This window comes from Scyliorhinus torazame, chromosome 7 (genome assembly GCF_047496885.1).
Source record: "Scyliorhinus torazame isolate Kashiwa2021f chromosome 7, sScyTor2.1, whole genome shotgun sequence".
Classification (NCBI taxonomy): Eukaryota; Metazoa; Chordata; class Chondrichthyes; order Carcharhiniformes; family Scyliorhinidae; genus Scyliorhinus; species Scyliorhinus torazame.
The window spans coordinates 230,630,616-230,644,581 of NC_092713.1; the positions used below are offsets into that span (position 1 = coordinate 230,630,616).

Consider the following 13,966-nt stretch of genomic DNA (forward strand, 5'->3'; position numbering starts at 1 on the left):
AACCCGGTTCCGTTCTCCCCCCACCCCTGCTAAAATAGCGGAGGCTAGGTTTGGTGGAGGGACTTCGGGATCCAGGCCGCCGCCACCATTTTCACTTGGACAGAGAGTCTCTTCATCTGCGTAAATATTCTAGTCCTTGTGTCCAAAGAGAAGAGGAGGGGCTCTGCACCTCCTCTCATCCAGGTTTGGTGACTAGGGCTGCCAATTTTAATGGCCACAACCACTTAAAAGTGGATTCTTAATGGCCAGCATAAGCTGTGACTACAAAAATAGCACCATCTCTTGTGAATGATTTACTGGAAGTCGAAAGCAAATTACTTTCTTAAACTGGCGTGGATAATAGTTACACTGGCGATTCTGTTAGCGTTAAAAATTCCTCTTCTTTTTCTCAGTCTCACCCTTTGTTAAAACCAACAATGAGGTGGCAGTATCTTGAAGTCCAGAACTTGATTTAATATCAGAAATATATTATAGCTTAAGGCAAAAATACCCTCACTGGTAAATTAGTCAACAATAACTAACTGTGACAGAATTAATGGAAAAATTACACTTTCAAATTTTCAAAATAAAAATTTAATGCAACGAATCTGAAGGTTAAAAGCACAAGATGAATAGCTCTTTGTTATAAATGCTCCAGCTGAACTCAATGTCCTGTATTATGATCCTTGTGTTGGTCAACGTTTTCAAAATTTGTTGGCAAATGATGTAGTATCTTGAAAGTAATTTACACGTTGCTGCATGCAAGGGCATGGCAGGAACTTTCAGCTTGTGAATACAAGGTATTGTTGAGCTGTCCAGGCAGTAACAACAAGCAAAAGGTCTGTGCAAGGAGTTATATGACTTGAGGTCAAGCAAATTAATGCCAGCAGAGCAGGGCAAAACAAAACTGTACAGCTCCATGCCATGGGCACCAAGATAAAAAGCATAATTTTTGTCCCCGATTAAGAAAACATTAGTGTCAATAAATACGTCATCCATGGTAAAAATGCACTGTAGGCATCAACAATACATCCCAGTGTTATAGTTAGTCAATATAAATCATAAGACTGGCATTAACAAACATATCCAAAACCAGCAACAGTGAACATTCCAGCCTGCTGCTGACATAAAATCATAGAAACAACAATTTAGATTCTTCAATCTAAAATATCCCTAATATTTAAATTTGAACAGATCAACACTGACCTGCAAACAAAACGTTCGATCTTCATGGAACAATTACATTAGTTACTAATATGTAACCTAACAATAGTTATTTGTTCGCCACTGACTACATTTTTATAATTCTTGTTTGAGACTTTTTAAACTTTCAATGTGATGCACAGTTTATTGTTCGAAAGTGCTTAAATACTTCAGTCTGTGTTATGGCTTTTTATTTCCTCGGTCTTGGATAAATAGTGTGATGTTTAGTGAACTTTCCATAGTCCAGTCTTCATGTCAAGGTTTTGTGGAGATCCATGAAACAGTATATGCCCTTCACTCAGTACTAGTGTCATTTCTGACCACATTGTTTGATTCAATACCCCATGTGTTGAGTTGGCTGATCTTAGTTACAGCAGCTGCAAGGGGGTAAAAAATTGCCTCGCTATCTTGGTGCTGTATTTTGCCCCAAAATAAGCTTTCAATCATATATTCTTCCACCTCCTCAGCTCAATGGCCAGAATCCATATCCAAGCCTCTGTTACCTCCAGATTTGACAATTGGCACACTCCATGAATTTAAGCTTATCCAAATCTCTATTGCCTAACTGGTACCAAGTTCCACTCACCTTAGTGCTTGCTGACTTATGTTGGCTCCCAGTTAAATAACATCAAAATTTTATAATTCTCATCCTTTTTTCTAAATCACTCCATGGCTTATCTCCTCCCCATCTTCAACGCCTCCTCCAGCTCCACATCCATCCACTAATTCCATGCCTTCAACTGATGAACACTTAAACTTCGGAATTCCCATCCTAAAACGGCTTCTTCCCTAACACAAAGATAGAAAATACTGGACACCCGCAGCAGGTCTGACAGCATCTTTAGAGAGAGAGAAGGGAGCTAACAAAAAACATTGAACAACGTTTCAAGTCTGGGTGGCTCTTTGTCAAAGTCATCCAGACTCGAAACATTATCTCGCTTCTCTCTCCACAGATGCTGTCAGACCTGCTGAGACTATCCAGTATTTTCTGTTTTTGTTTCAGACTCCACGTTTGCAGTAATTTGCTTTCATATTTCTGCTTCTTCTATACCTCTCTTTCTTCCTTTAAGATGCTTCTTAAAATATACGATTTTATCCAAGATATTGGTAATTTTCTCAAATATCTCCTTCTGTAGTTTGCTGTCATATTTTGTTTGATAATGCTCATGAAGCACCCCGGGATATTTTACATCATTAAAAGCATTATATAAATGCAAATTGCAGTTGCTGGAAAGAGGAAAACAAAAATTAACCGGGGTGAATGGATGACTGTCCAGCTGAAGGTGTGCCCAAGTGTGATGACAGCCGTAGTCAAATAACCCAGCAACAGTCACCATCAATGGTTACACATAACAGCCAGTTGAATGTTGTGCTGCAGGAAGATCAGTGTCTGTGGAACTGTACAGAGAGGTATCACCTTCAAAAGAGGAGAGATGCAGTGCAGAGCAAAGCATATTAGCAAAAAAAAGAAGAAAATGTGATTTAAAACAGTCTGCCACAGCATTATAGTAATGGGAGAGGTTCCTCAGCACCTTTGAAGGATTACCACCACCCAAAGTTATTTTATTGTGCTACAATCATTTCATTCTGTTGAACTCCAGTTATAATGAATTTACAGCACAGAACCTATTTGCCATTTACTGAGGACATTTGCACCAAATGATCTAAGCAGTTGTTTATGGTCCACATAAGCCTCTTCCCATTCTACTTAATTTGGCACTATGAACATCACCTTCTATTCCTTTCTCTCTCGTGTATTTTGTTTCCCCTAAATACATCTTTGGTAGCAAGTTCCACATTCTAACCAATCTCTGAGTAAAGAAGGTTCTGATCCTTACTGGGTTTATTTGTGACTACCTTATATTTGAGAATCCTAGTTTTGGATTCCCTCACAAGTGGAAGCATCTTCTTTACATCTAACTTCTTAACCCCATTCATAATTTTAAAGACCTCTCTTAAACCTTCTCTATTCGATGCAATAATGCAGGCGAAGTGTTATATTTACTTGAACTGAAATAATCAAACTTCTGTGGGTTTCTTTCTTTTCTCTGGTTTAGAAATAAAGATTTGGCCCTGATCTGGTAGGCTTTCAGCCCTCATACTTGTTACTTAAAATAAAACATTTACAGCACTGTGTTTACTTTGATTTGCTTATAACTAAATTCATATGCAAAATTAACCAAATGATGGGTTCATAGGCATCTACTAGAAGTCCCAGGCTTGAAAGTTAGGATATAGGCAAAAGGTGGAAGAAAAGTCAAACCTTGCGCACTGTCTCTTTTAAAATCACAATTTCCAAAAATAATCTGTTTGACGTGATATGTGCCATTTATGTTTTATAACACTGCAATTGGAGTATTATACATAGTTTGGGCACCTTACTCTAGGGAGGATGTCAAAACCATGGGAAGAATGCTGAAGAGAGTCACTAAGATGGGTTGAGAGGCTTTAGATATGAGTGAATAGAAAAACTGGGGCTCTTTACTTTAGAACCAACAAGATTGCTAGGGAATGTTACAGAAGTGTTCAAAATGATGAAACAGTTTTATTTGTTTTATTTCAGATTTCCGACATCTGCAATATTTTGTTTTGTATTAGTTTTCACTAAGATGGCTTGAAAGGCTTGAGATATGAGTGAATAGGATGACTGATACTCTTTCCTAAGTGAATAGACCTTCCCAATGTTGGCCTCAGTGTGAAATGTGAATGGCCTTCACCTGCACTGAAATATTAAAATTATGATAGTTTATTTAATACAGATATGTGCAATGAGCTGCTGGAATATTTACTATTGTGATTTTCACTTTTAAAATTAAATAATAACATCAACATGCAGAAGACCAGGTAACAATGCCAATAATTTCCTAACATAGGTTAAGTTGAAAATTTAAACAACCCTCAGTTTAATTCACTCTATTTCCTGTACAATTATTTAAACCATTTGTTTGAGTTTCAATACATTTTTCTTTGACAGCACAAAGAAAAACAGTGGTATTGCAACCTAAACAATGTTTTTTCAGATGTGCCAGAACCTCAGATAGAACACATGTTGGCTCCATCATCCCCTTAAATAGAAACATTAAATATCCTCCCGGGCACGTACCCACCCTATCACGTCTTACTCGATTCTCAGAAGCAACCTCAATGAAAGCATTTATAGTCTATAAGTAATACTTCAAGAGATTTTAGCTTTTTCATTTACAAAAAAAGTGCATATTTGTTCCAAACATGAAAACATATTTTGTGGTAGAGTTGCCGGGTCATGTTTATACTATACTCGATGCAATACAAAGATGACAATTTCTGGCAATAGCCAGCAGTGGCTTTCTGCATTATTTAGTTCTACTGTGAATCACACTTTGCAAACAAAGAGACTCGTCCCAATGACTGACTCTCCGAACCAGAGTGCCGACTGCAAGCCAAGAGCAACTGTCACATTGTCCCGCCACCTGTTCGGAACTTTTCGAAGCTCAAGGCATTGAAGTGTCCCCTAACTGAAACACATACCCCCCTTCGACAGCTGAGGACTGGAAACCCCCCATGCAGCAGTTAGCTGTAACTAAAGATAGCTGGATTTTTTAAAGTCACACGGAGCTCAATCCACATTCGGCACAAAAGCTATTTTCTGGATGGCACTTGACAGCTCTGGGGAATTGGTTTCCTGCCTTCCTATTTCTTTCATCGGCCTCCGCTTTTTATACAAGACAAACACCCCAATAAGCATTTTAACCTCTATATTTATAACCGCTTCAGTCACGAAACGCCTTGTCGATCTATTTATAATTCTCTGAAATGACTAGATCAGAGACGAGGATCATAAAAACAATGGGCTTGTTAATCTACCCCTAACTGATGTATTTTGGTTCTCTAGGATATCTACATAAAAGCTTGACCCCCATTCCGCACGGGTTAAACCCAGAAACGTGCACTTCATCATCCACAGCAAGTTATTTGATTTTGATGTAGTTCCCATGCCCTTGTCAGGGTGATATATTCTCCTTCTTATCTCTTCTGATTAGAATCAACTCCTGCAGTCAGTGTGTGAATCGATGGGAAGGCAGCCGCTCAGGGGGGTGGAATGTTTACAACTGGCGGGGTGCAGATCCGGTGGCGACTCCCACTGGAAGCTGCTGTCCACCCCCCACCCCCTCCCCCCCACACACACACTCACCCCCCCCCCCTCCCACACACACACATAATCACCCCCCTCCCACACACACCACCATCCCACACACAGACCACCATCACCCCCATCCCCACACAGACCACCACCAGCCCCTCCCACACACACTCACCCCACACACACACACATAATCACCCCCCTCCCACACACATCATCATCCCACACACAGACCACCATCACCCCCACCCACACACAGACCACCACCAGCCCCTCCCACACACAGACCACCCCGCCCCCTCCCCCCCACACACACTCACCCCCCGCCCACATAATCACCCCCTCCCACACACACCACCATCCCAACCATCCCACACACAGACCACCCCACACACGGACCACCACCACCACCCCGTCCCACACACAGACCACCACAACCCTCCCCCTCCCCCCACACACACTCGACCCCCACACGCACACACTCACCCCCCCCCCACACACACATAATCAACCCCCTCCCACACGCACCATCCTGCACACAGACCACCACCACCCCCACCCCTTCCCTCACACAGACCATCCCCACCCCCTCCCCCACACACATAAAATCACCCCCCACACACACACGCGACCACACACCACGCCCAATACACACTCACCCCCCCCCCCACACACACAGACCAACCCCCCACACACACAATCACCCCCACAAACACACCACCACCCCAACACACACTCACCCCCACCCACACAGACCACCACCACCCCACCACCCTCTCCCACACACACACAATCACCCCTGTCACACACACACCACCACCCCAACACACACTCACCCCCGCCCACACATACCACCACCACCCACCCCCTCTCCCACACACACAATTACCCCTGCCACACACATACCACCACCCCAACACACAGTCACCCCCCACACATACACACAGACCACCACCACCCCCACCCCTCCCATACACAGACCACCACCACCCCCTCCTCCCCATCCCACACACACACCACCAACCACCACTCCCAACAAACACTCACCCCCACACAAACATCAACGCCTCCCACACACACACCACCAACCATTCCCTCCCACACACATCACCCCCTCCCACATACACCCCCACACACACACCACCAACCACCACCTCCACCCCCCCCCCACACACACATCACCCCCTCCCACACACACTACCAACCATTCCCTCCCACACACATCACCCCCTCCCACACACACACATCACCCCCTCCCACATACACCCCCACACACACACCACCAACTACCACTTCCACCACCCTCCCCTCCACACACATCACCCCCTCCCCCACACACACACATCGCCCCCTCCCACACACACACATCACCCCTCCCACATACACCCCCCCCACACCACCACCCTCCCCTCCACACACATCACCCCCTCCCCTACACACACACATCTCCCTCTCTCACACACATCTCCCTCTCCCACACACATCACCCCTCACACACACCACCACCCCTCCACCCCCCCCCCCACACACACACATCATCCCCCTCCCACACATCACCACCACACCCACACACATACATCACCCCCTCACACACACACTCATCGCCCTCCCACACACACCCTCCAAACACCCCCACACACCAACTACCCCCTCCACCTCCCCCCACAAACACACACACCCTCCCTACATACATTCCACCCCCGCGCACCCTCTCCCCCCCCCCCCCCCACACACACACACCCTTACCCCCCACCACCACCACCCGGCAGCCAGTGGGTGAAGGGGTGCGGGTAGCGGCTAGTCTAAGCACTCACACCGCCGGGGATGCAAGCCGAAGCTGTGCATGGAAATCAGGACCCCCCCCCCCCCCCCAAAAAAAAAAAAAGCACCATCTGACGGCCTGAGCTCTGTAACATGTGCCACCCTGGAGCAGAATGGCACCGCTGAGAATAATCACAATGAAGATAGGTCACAGAAATCGGCGGGGGGGGGGGGGGGGGGGGGGGGATATTCACGAGGCAAACCTCACTCAACGATTTACACTTTCACAGCCCGGGCTTCGAGAAGAAGCTGTAAAATCAATGTCCATGCTCGCTCCCGGGGAACAAGGCGGAGGAGAGGACGCTTCCTACCTGCATGTGTTTTCTGAGCACTGTTTCCCATCACTTCCTTTCATTTAAACCGAGAACACAGCTTGGCGGCGTTGGTTTCTCACATGGATTTCACCAACGTTGTAATTTCTGCTCCTGGCTGCAGAAGGTCCATCTACTCGCGGGGAGCAAGGAAGGCTGTTTAAAATCCGAGGAGGTTTGAGTCTCCACAAAGTGATCTCCAAAGCAGCGCCTGCCCGCCACACAAAGAAAACCTGGGCAACAAACTGCTCGTGTGCGCTGCTCCCCGAATGGTTGCTCCGCGTCCTCCTTATCTCAGGAATCGCGCGGAGAGAGTGCAATTGGTCAGACGACAGAGACAAACACACACAGTCGCCGCTGAAACGACTCACTGGGTCCCCGACTCAACGGGAAAGTCAGCGACTTCCGACTGCGCTCAGTCTAATGATACTTGCCCATCTCCCGTCACTGCTTCCCACCGTACAGAATCGATCATTCCCGTGCAGAACTAACACGCTGCAAATCCCCAAACTCAAGTCAACCGCACCGCCCCCCGACCCACCCGCGTCCCCAGCCCAAACACAACACAAGTCACAGAATCAGAAAACTCATTCCTAATCTGTGCCTGGCATAGGGCGAAAGCGACATCATGCCTCAGGAATACTTTATCGAACCTAATGGAACGAATAACCCTCTGGCACAATCAGGATGGATTTATTGAACCGCTATGTCGAGTACCCATCAATGATCGTACCATCATTGCATCTGGGACTTCTAAAGTATATATCAATCAAAGGGATTTAATTCCTGCAGGGAATTGCACGAAAACAGTATTTTCATTGCTGGCATCACGCACTGATTGTGATATTTTGTTTTCAATTTAAATAATAATAATAATCTTTATTGTCACAAGTAGGCTCACATTAACACGGCAATGAAGTTACTGTGAAAAGCCCCTAGTCGCCACATTCCAGCTTCGGCCACACAGAGGGAGAATTCAGAATGTCCAAATTACCTCACAGCAGGTCTTTGGGGACTTATAGATCATATCATAGAATTTACAGTGCTGAAGGAGGCCATTCGGCCCATCGCGTCTGCACCAGCTCTTGGAAAGAGCACCCTACCCAAACCCACACCCTATCCAAACCCACACCTCCACCCTATCCCCATTACCCAGTAACCCCACCCAACACTAAGGGCAATTTTGGACACTAAGGACAATTTAGCATGGCCAATCCACCTAACCTGCACATCTTTGGACTATGGGAGGAAACCGGAGCACCCGGAGGAAACCCACGCACACATGGGGAGAGCGTGCAGACTCCGCACAGACAGTGACCCAAGCCGGGAATCGAACCTGGGACCCTGGAGCTGTGAAGCAATTGTGCTAACCACAATGCTACCGTGCTGCCCACTTGTGGGAGGAAACCGGAGCACTGGAGCTTGAAAGGCAATAAAACCGACCACCTAATGATAAAATGTAGTTTGCATCAACCTTCCATTGTGGCATATGTAATGACAGCTAGTTCTGAGGTTAACGCTGAACAAGCCCTGTAACTTGGTCAGTCAATGAACATCAGAACCTCAACAAGGGAATGGAGCCTCACTGCCACACTTTATTGCACTTTAGATATTGTTGGATGTGTTCTTCACACCTTATGTTTGTCTCATGCATGCTAAGCATAATAAGCTTTTGAATGATGTAAATGAAAAAATGCTAACCTCCACACTGGCATGGGGCCAAAGGTTTCAGGTGGCTTTACAGTACAAATTAGCTCACTTTAATTATATAACAATAACATCTAGTTTACATAGAAGACATCGGCCTATTTCACAATTGTCCCCAACTTCGTTGAGCTCCAGGTGTTTCCCACAGCAAGTGAACCTGTGTAAGACCTACAGCCTTCCACACAATTCACAAGTTAACTGTTTCTATAAATGCTCCAGACCAAATGCAGCGATGCGAATATTCTATCTCAAACGCAAGATCAAAAAGAGGAAGGCAAAGAAACAAGGCAACCTCCAAATATCACAGTAAATCTAAGTAAACTACAATACAATGTGGACAACCTGTAGCAGACCAAGAATGATTACTGGCTAAAATAGAATTAGTATACAAAATATCTTACAACAGCTTACTCAGGTTGATTGGAAGGAAGTGAGCAACAACATTTAATAAGTGTAGCTATTGTGTTAACTTCATTTTTAGCCCAGTTGGGATAGTGCTCGTGTTCTCAGGCAAGAAATTGGGGGTGTAAGCTTCATTCCAGGAGTAGATCATGACATTGAGCAATACTGTGGTGAAAAATGGGAGTTAGCAGGTAAGCAATTGAAAATTGGAGAGATATAAAATAAACTGCTGACTGGTGGTCCCCTGTTTTGAACTATTACACAAGGTCAAATCTTAGGCTTGGAACATAATTAAAATGAACTCAGTGGCGAAGTACTCAGTGGTTACTGCTTTGTCAGAGACGATGTCCTTTGGATGAAATGTTAAGCTAAAAACTTATTTCCATATTTCGATGGATGTGGCAATTTCAAGATGAGCAGAGAAGTGTCCTGTCAACATGACTCCTTCAGTCAACATCATGAGAAAGATATTTTACTGTTTATTCAGAGTTTCTCTTCATGTGATTTGTCAAAGTGCAAAATGGTTGCCATGTTTTCCTACACTGTAGTTCATTGTTTGTGACGTGTTCAGAAATATAACAAGGGGCTATTTAGATATAATTCTTTACAGATGGATAATAAAGAATTTAATCATTAGACTACTGGATAAAACTTATCTTTCTGGGCTAATCAATTTTACATTTTCAATGCCTACAATGTGACACTAGAACAAACAGGAATAATACAGTAATGGTTATTCAAGCATCATGAATAGCTAGATCACTGCAATATTAACCAGAAGTTACTCAAGGACTGACATGAAATAAGTTTTGATGAAAAATAGCACTTTTAGACATGCATTCTGCCTTATTCACCCTATTCCGCCTATAGCGATAAAACCCTATTTGTGCTAAAATGACTGATTGCAGGCATGATGGGAAAGTTTGGTCAACTTGAAATGAGACCAGTTGCCTTTTGACCAGTGACCCATTTAGAGTCTGCAATGCACCGATGGAAAGATTGCAAAATGCCAAGCAGAACTTGAGTTGACACCTTTAACCATGATGTCTGAAGAATGGATCTGTGGTAAGAAGAAAAACGTAATTTGACAGTTCGAAGTAGGATGAAGTGTACCTGCCTAGGACGTGGGTCAGGTAGACTATAAGAACCAAGCATCGAAGATTCTGTGTCAGCGATGACCTAGGATGAACTGACGCGAAGGCAGTGACCCTTAGTGAACAGAGAGCAGAACAGACCTCTGAGAAGAAATTGGCCAATTCAGTTCAAAGGAGTAATATCTATTTATGTCTGAAGCTGTGAGTCTTGAGACAAATTGTGATCAGTTGTATAGCTTAAGATTTGAATACATTGTGTGTTTGATGCAAGTTTAGTGAATAAATCGTATTGAATTAAAGTTCAGTGTCGAGTATTTGTTTGATAGGTATCTATTTGACCTCTTGTGTGAAGATACAGAGACAGAGGTGCAACACGCCACTGTCCCTGCTTTGAGTTTTGATCTTTGTACCTTCTATTTTTTCCTATCCAATTTATCAATTTGTTTTTTTAACTCTTAATCCTCTTCCCAACTGTACATTTTCGAAATGGAAATAAGAAATTACTTGGTTTTCAACATCTGAAGAGCAGTTTTAGGGATTGATTTTTTAGCCAATCAAACACTGAAAGAGGGGAATCATTGCAAGGTAGATTTATACAGGTCACTGAGCTTTTTACATTATTCGGACGATATGGAGTCTGCCAACCCTGTGGACATGGGGCAGCGGTATTCCAAAAATAATAGGGACTAAATTACCACATGTTCTTGCCAGCTGTTTGGCTGTCCTTATCTTCTACAGCGTGCAATGCTGAGTAACTGGAGCACCTGCCTTTGTGAGGTGGTAGGCCCTTTTCATTTGCAAGTTGGGGCCCTATAATGCACATAGATTCTAGCTTGACATGGTAGGACAACACCGAGTGGAGGGACAGCGCGCGCACTTTGCACAGTTTTGATTGGTGGTCCAGGTGAAGAAGAGCTCAACTAATAAGTGTATGGGTGTCGGAGGGCCAGCACAGCTTGTGTCACTGCCACATATCAGTGAACCTCCCCCAACCCCTCCTGAGAGCAGATCTCTTCTGCGGACATAACCAAGCGGGTTGTTTTGTTCACACCACCTAGCTGAATGACATACAGCCCTTTATTTCTTAATAAATGCGATAAATTAATTACTCTTGTTGGTGGGAGGAGGTGAGCAATTAACTACCCTGATGTGTATATAGCTGCAGTCAGTCGCTCTCATTCCAAAAGAAGTGGAATTTTATGCCTCAACCAAGAGGAAGAAACTTTGAACCAGAGCTGATCAAATACCATTGCCTCCAAAGTACAAAATTGGAAAAACATCTCAGGGTGGATTTCCTTTCTTTTATCAGGAGAGGGTCAAGATGGCTCTCACACCCATATCTCCTAACCCAGTATTATCCTGACAGTTTCCCAAGATGGGGCTGTTTCTCTTTGCAATGCAGGCTCCTGGTGAGATCATTGTATCAGGAGGAAGCTTGCTCCTGTCAGAGGGAAATGAAGGTGGAGCTGCAGCTGGTCATCCATTGTACTAGTGTGGTGAACGAGTGACATGTCTTCCTTGATATAGCAAGGGTGGAATGTCTAGCTTGGGGCAGATATTCAGTAATAGGCCATACTGCCTGGTTTTCAGTGTTATTTCTGACAGTTTATGGAGAAATTTAATAAAAATTAATACTTGGCAGCACTACTAAAAAGAGGCTCAGAAGCTCTAATATTGAGCTTCAATTGCATTGAATGTTCTGGTGTATTTGTAATTGATGATACTATGAGCTTGTTGCCAATCTTGCAGTTTGTAGATTCAGCAACCCTCAGCTCTACAACTTCAAAATTATTCAAAGTCAAAATAATGACAAAGTATTGAGGGTTTATAGTTTTTATTTATTCAAAGTTATAAGAGACAAAGTTATGCAAAAGTGTAAATGTTGCACACTATGAGCCGGATTTTCATCTCCCAATGGAGGTGTGAATCAGGTTGTGGAACTCTGAACTTAGATTGTTTTTCTTCTGGCTTCCCAACCTCGCATCATTTTCATGTGGTCTTGTTGCTGGTCAGTAAAGCTTTGGGTGTAAAACGTACACACACCTCGTCCAAGTTCAGGGTCCCCATTCTGAGGCCCAAAGAAAATTGTACTTCCTCCTGCACACTTTTTCACTTGCTGGTGTGGGTTTTAGGAGCCCCCAAAAAACACACACCTCCTTGGAGAGTTCCTAATTACTGGGGGAAGCTTGCTGAGGAATTGGGAACATTCTGAAAGGCAAGTGTAAAATGTTTTGACACCTTTAACTGCCACTATTAGATTGTAATGTAGATGTGTTTTGGATTTTAATGTTCCTGGGATGAGAAACTTCAGTTACAAAGAGAGATTGGAGAAATTGGAACTGTTCTTCTTGGATAGAAGAAGATTAAGAGGAGATTTGATAGAGGCGTTCAAAATCATGACTGGGCTGGACAGTGTAGATGGGGAGAAACTGTCCCCGCTCACTAAAGGATCAAGAACTCGAGGGCATAGATTCAAAGTGTTTTGTAAAATAAGCAAATGTGATATTAGAAAAAGCTTTTTCACCCAGCGAATGGTTCAGATCTGGAATGCACTACCAGCAAGTGTGGTGGTAGCAGGTTCATTTAAGGCATACAAGAGGGCACTAGATGATTATTTCAAAAGAAACAATGTGTAAGCGGGTCAACAGAGTGATCACGGGCTTTGTCTGGGCAGGCAAGACCCCGCGAGTAAGGAAGGTAATGCTTGAGCGGAGTCAGGGAGAAGGCGGGCTGGCGCTGCCAAATTTTAGCAACTATTACTGGGCGGCTAATATAGCCATGATCAGGAAGTGGGTGGTGGGGGAAGGGTGTGCATGGGTGCGTATGGAGGCGGCTTCATGTAAGGGCACCAGTTTAGGGGCGTTGGTAACTGCGCCTCTGCTGCTCCCTCCGGCACGGTACTCCACCAGCCCAGTGGTCGTGGCAGCCCTGAGAGTTTGGGGCCAGTGGAGGCGGCATGTGGGAGCATCGGTCTAGGCCCCAATCTGTGATAATCACCAGGTTGCCCCGGGGAGTATGGACGGGGGGTTCCGGTTATGGCAGAGAGCGGGGATTGAGTGGATGGGGGTTATGTTCCTAGAGGGGAGCTTTCCGAGTATGAGGGTGTTGGAGGAAAAATTTGGGTTGGCGAAGGGAAATGAATTCAGGTATCTGCAGGTGCGGAACTTCCTTCGTAAAGAGCTGTCAACCTTCCCTCTCCTACCGCTAAGGGGGATTCAGGTCAGGGCAGTTTCCAGAGAGTGGGTAGGAGAGGGGAGCGTCTCGGACATTTAGAAGGAGCTTATGGGGTTGGAGGAGATGCAGACTGAGGAGCTGAAGTGCAAGTGGGA

General features: G+C 44.6%; 1 protein-coding gene across 1 annotated transcript in view; it reads right to left on the minus strand.

Annotated features, from left to right (window-relative positions):
- The window catches only part of neurl1b (neuralized E3 ubiquitin protein ligase 1B), a 104,747-nt gene extending 96,851 nt beyond the window's left edge, over positions 1–7,896 (minus strand). The window contains exon 1 of the mRNA XM_072512133.1: positions 7,435–7,896. Coding sequence (XP_072368234.1) covers positions 7,435–7,465 — 31 coding nt within the window. The 5' untranslated portion in view covers positions 7,466–7,896. The remainder of the gene's footprint in view (positions 1–7,434) is intronic.
- Between the last annotated feature and the right edge of the window lie 6,070 nt (positions 7,897–13,966).